The 13,021-nt window shown below is 50.3% G+C and overlaps 1 protein-coding gene across 1 annotated transcript; it reads right to left on the reverse strand.

The window, feature by feature from the left end:
- Positions 1–285: 285 nt before the first annotated feature.
- LOC120406004 (neurophysin 1-like) lies at positions 286–5,270 on the reverse strand. The gene is made up of 3 exons (XM_039540109.1): positions 5,106–5,270; positions 1,327–1,531; positions 286–466 (listed from the first exon to the last, which is right to left on the reverse strand). Exons 1-3 carry the CDS (start codon positions 5,223–5,225, stop codon positions 417–419), a joined length of 375 nt encoding a protein of 124 aa, XP_039396043.1. The 5' UTR covers positions 5,226–5,270; the 3' UTR covers positions 286–416.
- Positions 5,271–13,021: the final 7,751 nt, after the last annotated feature.

Here is a 13,021-nt window from a genome sequence, read left to right on the forward strand (position 1 = left end):
GCTGACCCCAGGCAGGCACAGACAAGGGCAGGTGGTAGCGAGGTGCCTCCCAATCCTGGGGACTGCTGGAAAGCATCACAAAAATCCCCTTCTTGGTCCTTAACTGCCTGCTTAGGTAAACTGCCTACATTCCTCTCCTCCCTCATCCAGGCTCTGTACCAAGAAGCAGTGTCTCCTGTCCAGAGAGGGGATGTGATTCCCAGCTAAGCAGAAGCTGTTGAGTTTGTTACAAAGCCAAGGGAGAAATAGCAGGAATTTTTGGTACAAGTTTTATTTCTAGCTGGGGATGTCATTTAAATGACTGCCAAGGTGCAGCACGGCCAGGATTAATGCATCCTACTGGACTGGCTTTTGGTCCTGCACACTCCCGTAGATGGCAAATCCTGTGGCTTCATCCCTTCCGTGTAGCGGGTGCTCTAGGAAAACAGTGATTCTTCGTCACAGGCCGAGTCCACCATGCAGCCCTCTGAAGAGAAACAAAAGCACATAAAAGGAAACGGCGCATGAACTCGGCCACTGGAGTTACGTATGGCTCTGCTAGATAACACCTTGGGCCAGTTCCTCAGCGATGTAAATGCGTGTAGCTCTGTCGAAGACGATGGTACTATACCAAGATGCATGCCTGAGGGTCTGGCCTAGGATGTGTGGGTGGTGCCTTTCCTGCCAAGGGAGAGGTATTATAAACTATTCCTGCTGGGTGAATTTCACCTCTGTGCATGGGGTTTGGCCTGATGTGATACTGCTGCCAACTTTGCCTGAGGCACTGAAGGCAATGACCAGGCCAATTGAGACTTCTCTCCTTTGGGAAAGGAGGAAACTGCTGGACTGTCACCAATATTAACTTCCCCACTTCTCTGTCCACAAATACTATGGCCTGAGCAATAGCTAATGACCCACAGCCTTTGCAGAACTCTTGTCACTTGTGCATGCGCCAGCACTGAAGTAACGGTGCCACTGCGCACTGTCCAAAGATCTCCAAGTGCTTCCAAACATCAGTGAATGTAGCTCTGAGGCTGAAAGTATAATGATCCCTACTTTATTGATGGGGAAACTGAGGCACAAAGTGGTTAAGCAACTGGCCCAGGGTCCTTCAGGGAGTCTGTAGCAGAGGCAGGGGATCTACTAAGCCCCTCCTCTACCCCCCCCCCCCGCCCCGCCCCGTCTCTTAATCACAAGGCCCGTCTTCCCTGTGTTAAAAGTGCCTGGGAGCATTGAGAATAGACATGAAGTGTTACTTTAACAGCCGTAAATTGCAGGGGTGGGAGGGATTGTGCTAGTTCATATGGAGCTATGGTTAAAGTTGAAGCCAAGCAAGTGCGCTCTCACCGTTGTTACAGCAGATCCCAGGAGCTGCGCAGGTCCCACCGTTGGGCCCGCATGGCTTCCTGCCAGACTCGCAGGGTGTCGGCAGGTAATTCTCTTCCTGACATCGCAGGGTTTCGGAGGTACCGAAGTAGCATCCCATCTCCGCTCCACAGCAGATGCTAGGGCCAAAGCAGTGGCCTTTGTTCCTAGGCCCACAGGGGATGCACTGGTGGGAGAGAGAAACCCAAAGGCTGGTTAACGGGGAAAACAGCATCCCTTGTTGCTTGGGTCCTGATTCAAAGCCCGTTGGAAAGACTGCCACTGCGCTCAGTGCATTGAGCCCTTAGGATGGTGTCTTTCTGCCATCGTGTGCCAGTGTTTAAGGAGCTCAGGCCTAGCGCTTCAGTTCTAGTTTTTCAACTGGTATTAGAAACCTGACTAGGAAGCGAAATGTTCTCACGGGATCTCTCTATGGAACTAGATGGGGTAGGGAATGATACGTTCTCTGGAGGGGTCAGAACCCCAACCACACTCCCCTGGGCTCGCATCCCCAGAAAGTGAAACTGATGAGAAAATAAGCATCAGCACCCCAAACTGACATTGACCAGTGGGGGTGTCACGATTCTAGTTCGGTGGTATGTGTGCGTGAGAGGGTGGGGGAGGGGGAAGCAAACACAACCTGGGAATGGGAGAGAGAAAGGATCGTTTTGTTTTGTGATTGTTAAATAATTGACGGGGTTAGTTGCCAGCCCAGGGAGGGAATTGTTTGGAAACGTTGTGTGTTAGACAGTGCCCCTTAATAAACAGGTGAAACCATCCTGAACAAATCAGGCTGAACTAATCCAGGGTGTGACTCCACTGACCACAGTAGCATTTGATACGTTGCCTGTAATTCCTGTTTAGAGAACTCCGCTACGCTTGCTGGGCTGGGTCTCCTAGTGTATTCTGCTGTGTGTTTCTTTTATTAAGCCCAGTGTTTAGTTGTGCTAACAGCTTTCCTGGGCTCCGGCTAGGTCATGCTTTTTATGTGAAAGTCCCCAAGTTTTTCCTGAAGATCAATAACCCAAGGCGGGCAGTGGAGCAGCTATTGCGATGGGTTCTACAAAACACTGGTGCCTTTGTGTATCAGTTCAGGGTTAAATCTCCTGGCAGCCCTTGCCCATGCACTTGAAAGCAGCCAGATCCCATCATTTGAATTCGGAGTTCACTGGCTAGGAAAAAGGACGCTTTGAAGAAACGGTGCAAAATGCAGGTCACGTGAATGAATAGAGACCTAACCCTCACCCCCAGACTTTGCTTTTAGTTGGGTCGTCCCAGCCTCATTCGCGGCTCAATGAGAGCAGAATTTTGTCTTATCATTTTAATACATCAGTAACCATTGGGTACCTTTCTCAACTCTAACCGGCGCAAATGTATTCCCTCCTCACCCAAATTGTGGTCCTAACCGGCATCTCTTACGCAGTGGCCTCCTGCTGGAGGGAAATATTGCTCCAGAACCATTTGCTTAAATGGGGTTACAGGGAGTGTGATTGGATTTGTTCCCTTTGCCCCCCTGTTCCCCAGTGTAGCTGATGCTGGGGATATCATCTCCTCTCACGTGTACAGGATACACATTACATCTCTACAGACTGACTCAGAGGATGATCAGTAAAATGTTCCTCCTAAGCAAAATAGCTCTTGACATTGTGGCATAGGCCTGGAAAGGCTGCAGGCCTTTTCTCCCCCAGTCCCTGCTGTGCCTGTGGACAGGCAGCAGGAGGAACATGTAACAGAGCACTGAAAACTCATCTCAGCTAGCGACTGCCCATCACGTTGCTCACACTGCTCTTCTCCCAAAGGCAGCACTCGGTAACTGGCCATCAGTGATTTGACTGATGCTGCAGCCGGCCGCTAGGCTATCACAGCTGTTTCTTGGCTGGCCATTTCCCGCTGGATGCATTCCTGACACGCCATGCAGACTACTTGCCTGTATCCCGGCGGTACTTTCCTCTGTGTTTCAGCACGAGACTATTAGCATGTGCTCTCGGCCCCCTCAAGGCTCCTTGCTCGTCCTGCTGCCACTGCCCTAATCCAGTTTTTGTCCCCTCTGCAGCTGAGTCAGGCAGCTTCTTCCTTCTCTTCCAAGCTGCGTGGGCACCCACAAGGGGTTGCTGAGAGCACCGGAGAGAATCTTCTCTGCTGTTAGTCTGGTGCCTGGCATCACAGTGCCCGCTCCCCGCCGGTCCACAGCAACTGGAGCATAACTGCAGGGAAAGTCCTGCTCAGCCCATGCTCAGTCATTCTGTGGGGATGGGTCATCCACAGGCCAGCCACATGTAGCACCTGTGTGGGGCTGGCACATGCTCAGTGCAGATGGAATCTTCAGAGAATTTATCTGCCAAACTCTAACACATCTCTGTTAAGTAAGTACAGAGGCTTGTAACATGGCCAGATTTGAGTGTTTATTCCACAGGGCTGGCAAAAGGTGCATCCCTGATACCAGGGCGACCCCACTCCCAAATTTCAGGTCCCGTCACCAAAGAATGGGGATGCTAGAGCGCCTCACCAAAACAGATGTAAGAATTTTTTTTAACATGAGCAAAACAATGAATGGTCCCCACATCTCATTCTTGGAAGTGGCCAAGATATTTTAGCTGAACCTTTCCAAAGAACATTCAGGCTGAGGCAGACACCCAGCATGGTACATTTCAAACCAAGCAGTTGAAGTTTGGCAAAGTTATAAGCAACTGAAAACACAGTCCTATAGGGGGAAGTATTGGACAACCTTCAAAATCGATGCTGCTCCCAGTCCTGCCTATAAGGCAATCTGATATAGACATCCACTTGTAACAGTATTTACAATTCACCACCAAACTAGACTTCTGATGGCCTCAATACAACTGGGCTGATAATTGTAGTGCAATAGTGCCTGGAGAACTTGATTGAAATGGGACGATTGGGCCGGGTGCTGTACACACGCACAGTAAAGCCAGCGTCTGCCCCAGAGGGTTTACACTTTAAAGAGACAAGACAGCTAAAGGAAAGATTATTATCCCCAGCGTACAGACGGGGAACTAAGGCACAGAGAGATTAAAGGACTTGCCCAAGATCACATAGGGTGTCTGTAGCAGAGCTGGGGATCGAATCCAGATCACCTGCCTCCCTCTCAGTCTCCATCCAATGCTTTAACCACAAGACCAAGGCTGAAAAGTCTGGCCGCTTACCACTCATCTGCAAAGGGGCTCGGGTGTGTTCCATTATTTTTTAAACATACTTTCAGCGTTAGCTGCGAAGATAATATATTGGCTAAAGAGGCTGAATGAGGTCCTGACCATCACAAGATGCACTTCTCTGCTGCCCAGGAGTTTGGCATACACTATAGTTTATGCTTTCCTGATTGGCTGAAAATTGAACACAGAGTCAGTTGGCATGCGGGATAGGAGACGGGAAGGAAAAGAGGGACTTGGTAATGAATATTCGTTAATGCTTGTTCAAAGCTTTACAAAATTCACACCACAGCTGTGTCAAGGGCGTTGGTGAGGCACAGTCTAGCTGCTTGTGGTATTGATCAGGGTATCAAAACATACACGTGTCTAGTTGCTAGGGTTTAGACAGCTACCATCACAGCTGGCACAGCTCAGCCCCTTGCCAGCAATCTCCCCTGTCGCGCCCTGGACGTGATCCTTTTGGGTGGGAGGTGAGAGCTTTGGTGCAGGATCAGGGCAGCTTGGGACCGTCACGCTAACAGGCTGTCAGTGCGGTGTCTTTACCCACCCCTAAGTTCACTGTAACAGCCTGCCAGTAAGGAATGCATCACGTACCTTTCTGACATCCAGGTCCAGGACCGATCGCTTTCCTCCGATGGGGCAGTTCTGGATGTAACAGGCCGAGGAGAGAGCCAGGAACCACAAGACGCAGATGGCGAGAGTGTTCTGAGACATGGTGGCTGCTTGCTGACCCTGCTTCACTCTTGAGTGGGCTCAGGAAAGCCCTCCAGGTTTTGTCTTGGCTCCTCCCGGAGTGCCTGTATATATAGCGCCAGCTGCAGCTACTTAGACATGCCACCACCATCGTCATTCATTTCCCTTAAAAAATACAAGGCATTGCTTTTCACACCAACTAGCACCGCTAATAATCCAGGGTCGAGGATGTGAGGTCAGCGAAGAAGGAATCATTTGCTCCTTGGCATTTATTCCAAACATGGCGAGACATGAGTTGACATCTACGAGTTTCCTTTAATTGGCACAGTCAATCGGGGCCGGTGGGGGTCAGCGAGCAGAGTTGGCGTGGCCCTTTAGGTCCCAGGATGGGGCAGTTCCCTGCTTTGTTCCTGGCAGAAGAGTATTTTTGAAGAGTTACATTTCCTCACGCACCTTTCAGCCCAAGAGGCGCCTAAAGCAGAGCACAACTATCAACAGGCAGCACTTTGGCCACCTCTGGGGTGGAACGCAGCAGCTGCATGGGAGCATAAGTGGCTACCTGTGATGAAGACTGTGGCTTTACACCCCCCAACCTCGTTCAGTACCCTCAGGGGGACAGTGCCACCCCCTGAAACACCAGAGCCACTTCTCGCAGCACCTGTACGCTCCTTGGCTGGCTCCCTCTCAACAGGTTAGATGGAGGGTTGCCAGGATCACAGAGGTGTGGAGACCACGAGAGAGACAACAGTTTGCTGCAGTATTCCAGGCAAACCTCATTGCATTACGTTAAATGTTACTGGGTTAAGTATCTTAGGCGTTCATTGAGGTAAAACCACAAATGGTTATGTACTACTGTGGGAGTATATGCAACAGCTCTGAGCGGGGAGACTTGCCTAATATAAACCCTGGGAAGGGTTATAAACTTCAAAACAACGTGTCGGACAAGAATGACCTGTTAAAGTGGGGTTTCTGGGAAGTCTCTAGGGGGCAGGGTATGCAAATGTGAACTCCTCCGCCGAGGCAAGAACTCAGCTTTTGGAAGCTTCACCCTGAGGAGGGGACCTTTGGCAGCTGATCACGTGTTCCATGAGGACAAGGTCAGAGGCCCAAACTGTATAAAGGAAAGAATGAACAAGTCATGGGTGCTCGTGTGCTGAGCAAAAGGTGTCATGACTGTGTAACCCCAGAAAACCCCTGTGAGGGACTGACACTGTGGAGTAGGGGTAATCTCTGGTAAGTGTAGCTGTGTAGGTTCTTTTGTTGTTTTTAAGATGTTTTCTCTTGAATGCTTTCACCTGAAGAATAAATGTGGTTGCATAAGAAAAGCTGTGTGGTACCTTAGAACTAGTCATAGCCTCTGAAAAGGATGCAAAGGAGGCCTGCTTAGGCAGTCTGACTTGCTGGAGCGTTCACAGTGTAGGTAGGGAGCTGTGCAGCCTGGAAAAACCCTGCTCAGGAGGGAGAGAGAGAGATACAGGTCTCTGCCCAGGAGGGGTGACAGCTCAGGAACCTATGCCCTTGCTAGACCCTGGAGAGGGAATACAGGTGTAGTTGCCCTGAAGATGATAAGGTTATTGGATTGAAATTCCTTCATGCCCACCAAAAGGGAGACCAACTTACACAACCATATGCACCACTTCTGAATGATCCTCCAGCCTGGACACTCCAGCAGGAGGGAGGGATAGCTCAGTGGTTTGAGCATTGGCCTGCTAAACCCAGGGTTGTGAGTTCAATTCTTGAGGGGGCCACTTAGGGATCTGGGGCAAAAATTGGTTCTGCTAGTGAAGGCAGGGGGCTGGACTTGATGACCTTTCAAGCTCCCTTCCAGTTCTAGGAGATTGGTGTATCTCCAATTATTTCTTTCTTTCAGTTGGGGTAACACTGAGTTCCTGTTGCAAAGGCACTCATTTCCTGCCAGCCTTCAGCACTATAGGGTCCCAGGCACATGGCCAGGTTAATGCCATCAAAAGAACAGCCACAGTTTAGAGGAACAAACAAACCATTGTGGATTAACCTATGTTCCACCACATCTATTGCCTCTGGTCCAGATCACTGGCTCCAGTGCATTGCAAACTGGGACTAGCAGCTAAACAGACAGGAAGGGTCTGGTTTTTTTTTTTCCTCCAGAACAGTTTTTTTTTTAAGTGAACAAACCCAACGTTTCTGGGTTACAGGCCTGCAGACCTATCTGAGTAAGTGGCAGAGCCAGTATGAGCAAACTGACTCAGCCACCAAGAAGGAAAAATGGCTTCTGAACAGTTCTGGCAGAAAACACAAAGGCAGCGAAAGCTACTCATGGAGAGTCACTCTGAGTGGGGGCTGAGCATAGTGTTTCCTGCTCTTCCCAAACAGTGGATCTGGTCAATTGCAGAAATGGGCTATATGCCCAAAAGAGCTAACCCTGGGTCAATATCAGTGTAGCCACTTAAGCCAGGATGCCACTGTCGCGTGAGTGATGCCTGACTGAAAGGAAGAGAAAGTACCATCCACGGGTTAGGTATTAGCCTGGCATTTGGGAGACCTGCATTCAATGTCCTGCTCTGCTCCAGCCTTCCTCTTTGCCCTGGGACAAATTGCTGAGGGTGGGGCTCGTCTGCAATGCTGGGGGGTGGTTGTTACAGTTTGAGTGCACAGACCTGAGTTAATTTTAATCCTGCTACCTCCGATTCTGGAGCAGTCAAGCCCCAGCAGCATGTACTTTCGCGCAGGTGGTATGAGCCCATTGGAGGCCTGGGCAATTATTCGTGGGGTTAGACCACACTGAGCTGCTGCTGCTGCGCTGGTACCGGCACTAGCTAGATTAAAGCCAGCAGGTGGGTGTCTGCTTGAGCTGCAGTCACATCTTGTGGTTGCAGGAGAGACATGCCCTTGGTTGCTCTGTGCCTCAGTTTCCTGTCGGTGCCTTGGGGATAACAGCACTCTGAGTTCAGGTGTGTACATCACAAGGGCTCTGCCACAACTGAATAGTGTGGCTGCTTTGCAGGTGTGCGAGTTCTGGCCCGAGAGCCCCCGCTGTGGGCCTGAACCGTTTTACCCAAAGTGACTTCCTTGACACCCCCGCATGGTGATTTGCGATCACTGACTTTCTGTGTGCAACAACGCCCCAGGTTGCCCAACGCGGCGCTGAATCATCGGGAGAAAAGCAGCTACTTGGCACTGAAGATGCACCGACAGCCAGTAATGCTGCTAAGCGCTAATGAGCGAGATTGACAGATAGTGAAATCAGTCAGGGACTCTGCTCACCTTGACCCTTCACCTTCATTAGCTCAATTAAGATCTTCCCGTCTAGCATAAATTCATCAGACATGGACAACGGCCTGAAAATCTTACGTTTATTGACTATATTATCCTGGCACCGTCACCACCCATCCCAGGGCCTGGATAAATGGTGCATCCATTGCTCCAGACACTTAACAGTTGTCTAATCAGCAACCTTTGTCATCTTCGTTGGCTTGCTTTAATATTTGCCACTTAGCGAGGGCATGGCAGACAATAGAGAGGGTCAGAGGGGCTGTTTCACCCTTGCTTTTGGAATCTGAGCTGGGTCGGCCAGTCAGCGTTAAGCAGTGAGTCCTCACTTAAACCAATGAATGGGAAAAGAAGGACACAGGGTAAATACTAATAGCTTTCTAGTGCAGTGGTCCCCGCCCAACGCAGTCTGCCCCCAGCTCCATTCCAGCCCCAGCTGCAGCTCGGGCCATGGGCGGCTTCCAACCCTAGCTCCGGTCCCAGCTCTCGACCACGGTTGCCGGCGGGCAGACAGGTTCCATTACGGGGAAGGGGGTACGGGGGTGCAACATAAAAAGTTTGGGAGCCCCTGTTCTAGAGAGTTCTGAAATCTTCTGTCATGACTGTCGTCCTAGAACCTGATTCTTAGCTTGCACCACTATAAATCTGGTGTGACTCCACTCAAACCAGTTAGCCTGATTCCAGTCTCCTGCACGATGGTATAAGTTAAGAGTGACTTCAGTGGAGTTCCAGTAGCACAAAACGAGTGTGAGATCAGAATCTGGCCCACGGGAACTGCTCTGGCAATAGAGTAAGTGAGGGCAGAATATGCCCTTAGGGACAGAGGGACTATAATGTCATTTTTCATACAAAGAGACCAAAGCTTTTTGCAAACCTTAACTGAGTGCACCTCACACACTGTGTGAGGCAGGTAAAGCAATGCCCGTATTCCACAGATGGGGACAGGATGACCTAGTGGTTAGGGGCACTAGGTTAGGAGACCTGGGCTAAATTCCCTGCTCCGCCACAGACTTCCTGTGTGACCTTGGGCAAGTCACTTAGGCCCAGATCCTCAATTAATTTAGGTGGCGAAGAGGGGCCCAAAGAATCAACAGTGTTAACACGACCCAGTTTAATGCTCCAGCATTAAACAGGGTTAGGCTGTCAGGAGTGGGCTCCTCCAGTTGACCCTGCGGACTAGCCAGACCAGCCTCTGGGCGGATTAATAAGCTCAAACGGGTTGTGGCAGGGCCGCCTGATTGGCTGAAGGGAGCCAGGAGTCCTGCTTTTAAGATGAGCAGCAGTAGGTCAGTGGCTGCTCAATGAATGTGTCTGCAGCTGGGGCTGCTTCTGTGCCTTCTTCCTGTTCTGCGTCAATCCAGGCTGAAGAAGGTCCAGAGTCCCAGGAGATGGTGGGCACGGCGGCCATGATGGTGAAGCTTGCGCCTTTCCCTTCCTTTCATCAGCCAGCTTCATGGTAGCCTGCTCCTTATTTCCCCCCAAATCTCTTTCTGAGGACCCCAAAATAGGGGGGGGGTATAGCCTTTCCTCTCATTATTTTGTCCACCAATTAGGCCTAGTTTCTGACACACCCATTTTGGTGTATTGCTTTCCAGTCCCTCACTTCTCTTGTTTACCAGGCATGGTCTTAACACAGCCTGTGAGGCCGATGGGGAGGCCTCTTTGTTTGGACTCGTGCTGTTTTTCTGGCTCCCTTTTGCACCTTTTCCCATCAACCTTTCTTGTTTCAGGCTATTGTAACTCGGACTGAACATTCACTCACTCTTTGCAGGCGAGCTCACAGTTTGGGTACAGTTGTAGGCCCAGTTACCAGAACAGGTGCTATAAATACCTCAGATGGATCGATAGACAACTGAGGCAGGGAGAGGAGACATGATTTGCCTATGAGCCCACAGAAAGGCAGTGTCAGAGCCAGAATCAACCCAGGAATCAGGAGTCTGAGGGCCAGTTTTACGAAGATATTTAGGTGTCAAAACCCCTCGTGAGGTTTTCAAAGGCACCTAAGCGCTAAACTGCCATTGAAATCAGAACAAAGAGTGTTTCAAAGACGTGCCTGCACTAGAGCAAAAGGACTGTGTTTATACCCTCTCCCCCATGTATTATTCTAGGTGATTTAGAACGACCGAGCGGCCCTGTCTGGAAAAGGGGCTGAGCACTGGGGTATGACATAGGGCTGCCCTTTCTCAGCCCACTGGAGAAAGGGAAAAGAGGACTCCACCAGTGGGAGACGACACAAGGGAGCAGTGGACCAATAGCCTAGATCCACAATCCAGAGCTGAATGCCGGCTTCAGAACTAGGCTTTTGGTTCTGTAGGCAGGGCTGGCACAACTCATTAGGTGACCTAGGCATTTGCCTAGGGCGCTAACATTTGGGGGGTGATGACTGCGGCGGCCAGATCTTCGGCTGCCCTGGTCGTCAGCGGTATTTCGGGGGCGGGACCTTCCGCCGCCTCTGTCGGGAGTGCCATTTTGGGGGCGGGACCTTCCGCCGCCTAGGGCGCCAAAAAAGCTGGCAGCGCTCCTGTCTGTAGGATGCTGGTGGGTCCAGATCTGCTATTTCTCAAAGTCTGTGGGTGTCGGCGCCAGCGTTTCCATTTCCTCTCATCTCTGATGATTCTGTAGGATTGCTCAGGATTGTTTCCAGGAGACCCGTTTGTGAGGCTGCTAGGCTAATGCATGTCCCTGAGAAACAGTCAAAAACAGCTGGTCACAGAAAAGGCAGAAGAAAATGACTAGGAGGGGGAAGAGCTTCCTCTCTCTCTCGTTATTAAGCTTCCTGTTAATTACACACAGCCACAGTTGCTGTTTATGGGCCTGATCCAGCCTATACGACTCTCATTCACTCTAAGGGGCTTCAGACCAGGTTCTGTAAACTTTCTTATCCCAGTTAGCTAGGCGAGATGAGCCTCACCCTCCTGGCTGACCACGCACAGCTCCCCTGGGAGCAGGACCGAGACCCAAAAGAGAGTTCTAAGAGGGAACCCCCACAAGCAGCAGTGTGGTTTGCAGGTGCAGCAACATATCCAAAGCTGGGACTCCTCAGACACGGCATTACTCAGCAGGGAGGAGGCCAGGTTTGAAGCTGGAAGCTCCGCCTCTGGCTCCGCCTCCCTGGAATGCCTCCTCCCTCTGGGGACTCTATAAAGGGTTGCTTCCTACGCTTGGTGACTGTCAGAGCTGATTGAGGCTGTGCCTTTGGGTCGCCTGCCATCCAACCAGCGTTCCCTTGGTCAAACGGGTAAGTGTGCTCCTTCTCTTTTTCAATACCCTCTTACCTCTCTGGACCTGAGTGGTTAGCTGAATTTGGGGGGTTGTGGATAGTTCCAGTTAAAAGGAGAAATTGATGACAGAATCAGGGCTTTTCTTTGCTGCAAGCTTGTTTATTTACAAGGGGTGAACACAAAGTCCTGTTTCCCTGAACACAGAAGGAACCAAACAGGAGATAGTTTCTTTGCTTACAGCTCCAAGCCTCTTTTTCTGGCACCAGCCCCCTTCTAGAGGCTGATCTCAGGGTCACCCACTGAGCTTGTGTCTGTCTCTCTGTGTGTGCTGTCTCCTGCTTCTCTTACACGTACACACCTCCCGCTGCTCAAACAATACCCACCCAGCTCATTCAGATTTCTGGACAGCCTTGTATTTGCCTCTGTTTGGGGGAGAGCCATGTGCCGGCACTTTGGGTTTGGAGGTGGCTTTTATTTCAGTCACGTCTTCACATTCATCCTGAACAAAAGGGGATGTTGATGTTTATGACTTTTTTGGGTGAATAGAGAAACGAGAAGGATATTGCAAACCGCCAGGGGTGAATCCCTCTCCTGCATTGGGGCCAGGGTTAGGGTCCTGGTGATTCTTGACTCTGCACTTGTCCCGAATCACACCCCAATAGAAAAAGCAAAGCATCCAAGACACACAACAAGAAGGTTTAACTCAGCTGTGACCCTAAAAGCCCCTCTGTGCCAATTAGCAGAGAGCCCCCCCCTACTGTAACTTGCATCAGCTCTGACATACGCGTTGCCTCAACACACTGTTGTCATAGTATGTAGCTCAAAAGTACCATGTATGGTACCCGCTGGTCATGTGATGGACGTATAGGTTGTGTATGAAGTTACAGACGTGTGCTGGAAACATGTTCCCAAAGTGTGTTTGGGAGGCAGTGCACAAAGGGGTGTGTATTTACCTGTCTGACCAGCTAGACTTCAGGCAGAGGACAATGAAAGTACATTTACATTTACAAGGTAAAGAAAACCATCCAGGTAAACAAATAGAGGAGAAGACTGTTCAACAGTCATGCTGGGAGACAGAATATGCACCCCAGGAAGACTTCCTGGCTCTTGTGGCCAAGACACTGGACTTTGGGTAATACAAGGGGAGCAAAAAGACTTTTTAGTGATCCATCACTGTGGGGACATAAGATACGGCAGCCTGTGAAAGTTGGATCCCCTAGTCTGGAGGACTAGGGATGCTGATAACTTCATGTAAGGAAGAAAACTGCTTTGGCAAAGATGGTAACTTGCTAAAATTAGTTACTATCAACTTTTTTTTTGTTTTATTTGTAACCACACGTCTCTCTT

Source organism: Mauremys reevesii, linkage group 5 (assembly GCF_016161935.1).
Source record: "Mauremys reevesii isolate NIE-2019 linkage group 5, ASM1616193v1, whole genome shotgun sequence".
NCBI classification, from domain to species: Eukaryota; Metazoa; Chordata; order Testudines; family Geoemydidae; genus Mauremys; species Mauremys reevesii.

What these genes read in the sequence shown, in the direction of transcription:
- LOC120406004 (XM_039540109.1), bottom strand. Translation starts at nt 5,225, where the DNA reads ATGTCTCAGAACACTCTCGCCATCTGCGTCTTGTGGTTCCTGGCTCTC. An exon ending in TGGACCTGGATGTCAGAAAG is followed by an intron (nt 1,532 to 5,105) that starts GTACGTGATGCA and finishes CTCTCCCACCAG; the next exon opens with TGCATCCCCTGTGGGCCTAG. An exon ending in TGGGATCTGCTGTAACAACG is followed by an intron (nt 467 to 1,326) that starts GTGAGAGCGCAC and finishes GTTTCTCTTCAG; the next exon opens with AGGGCTGCATGGTGGACTCG.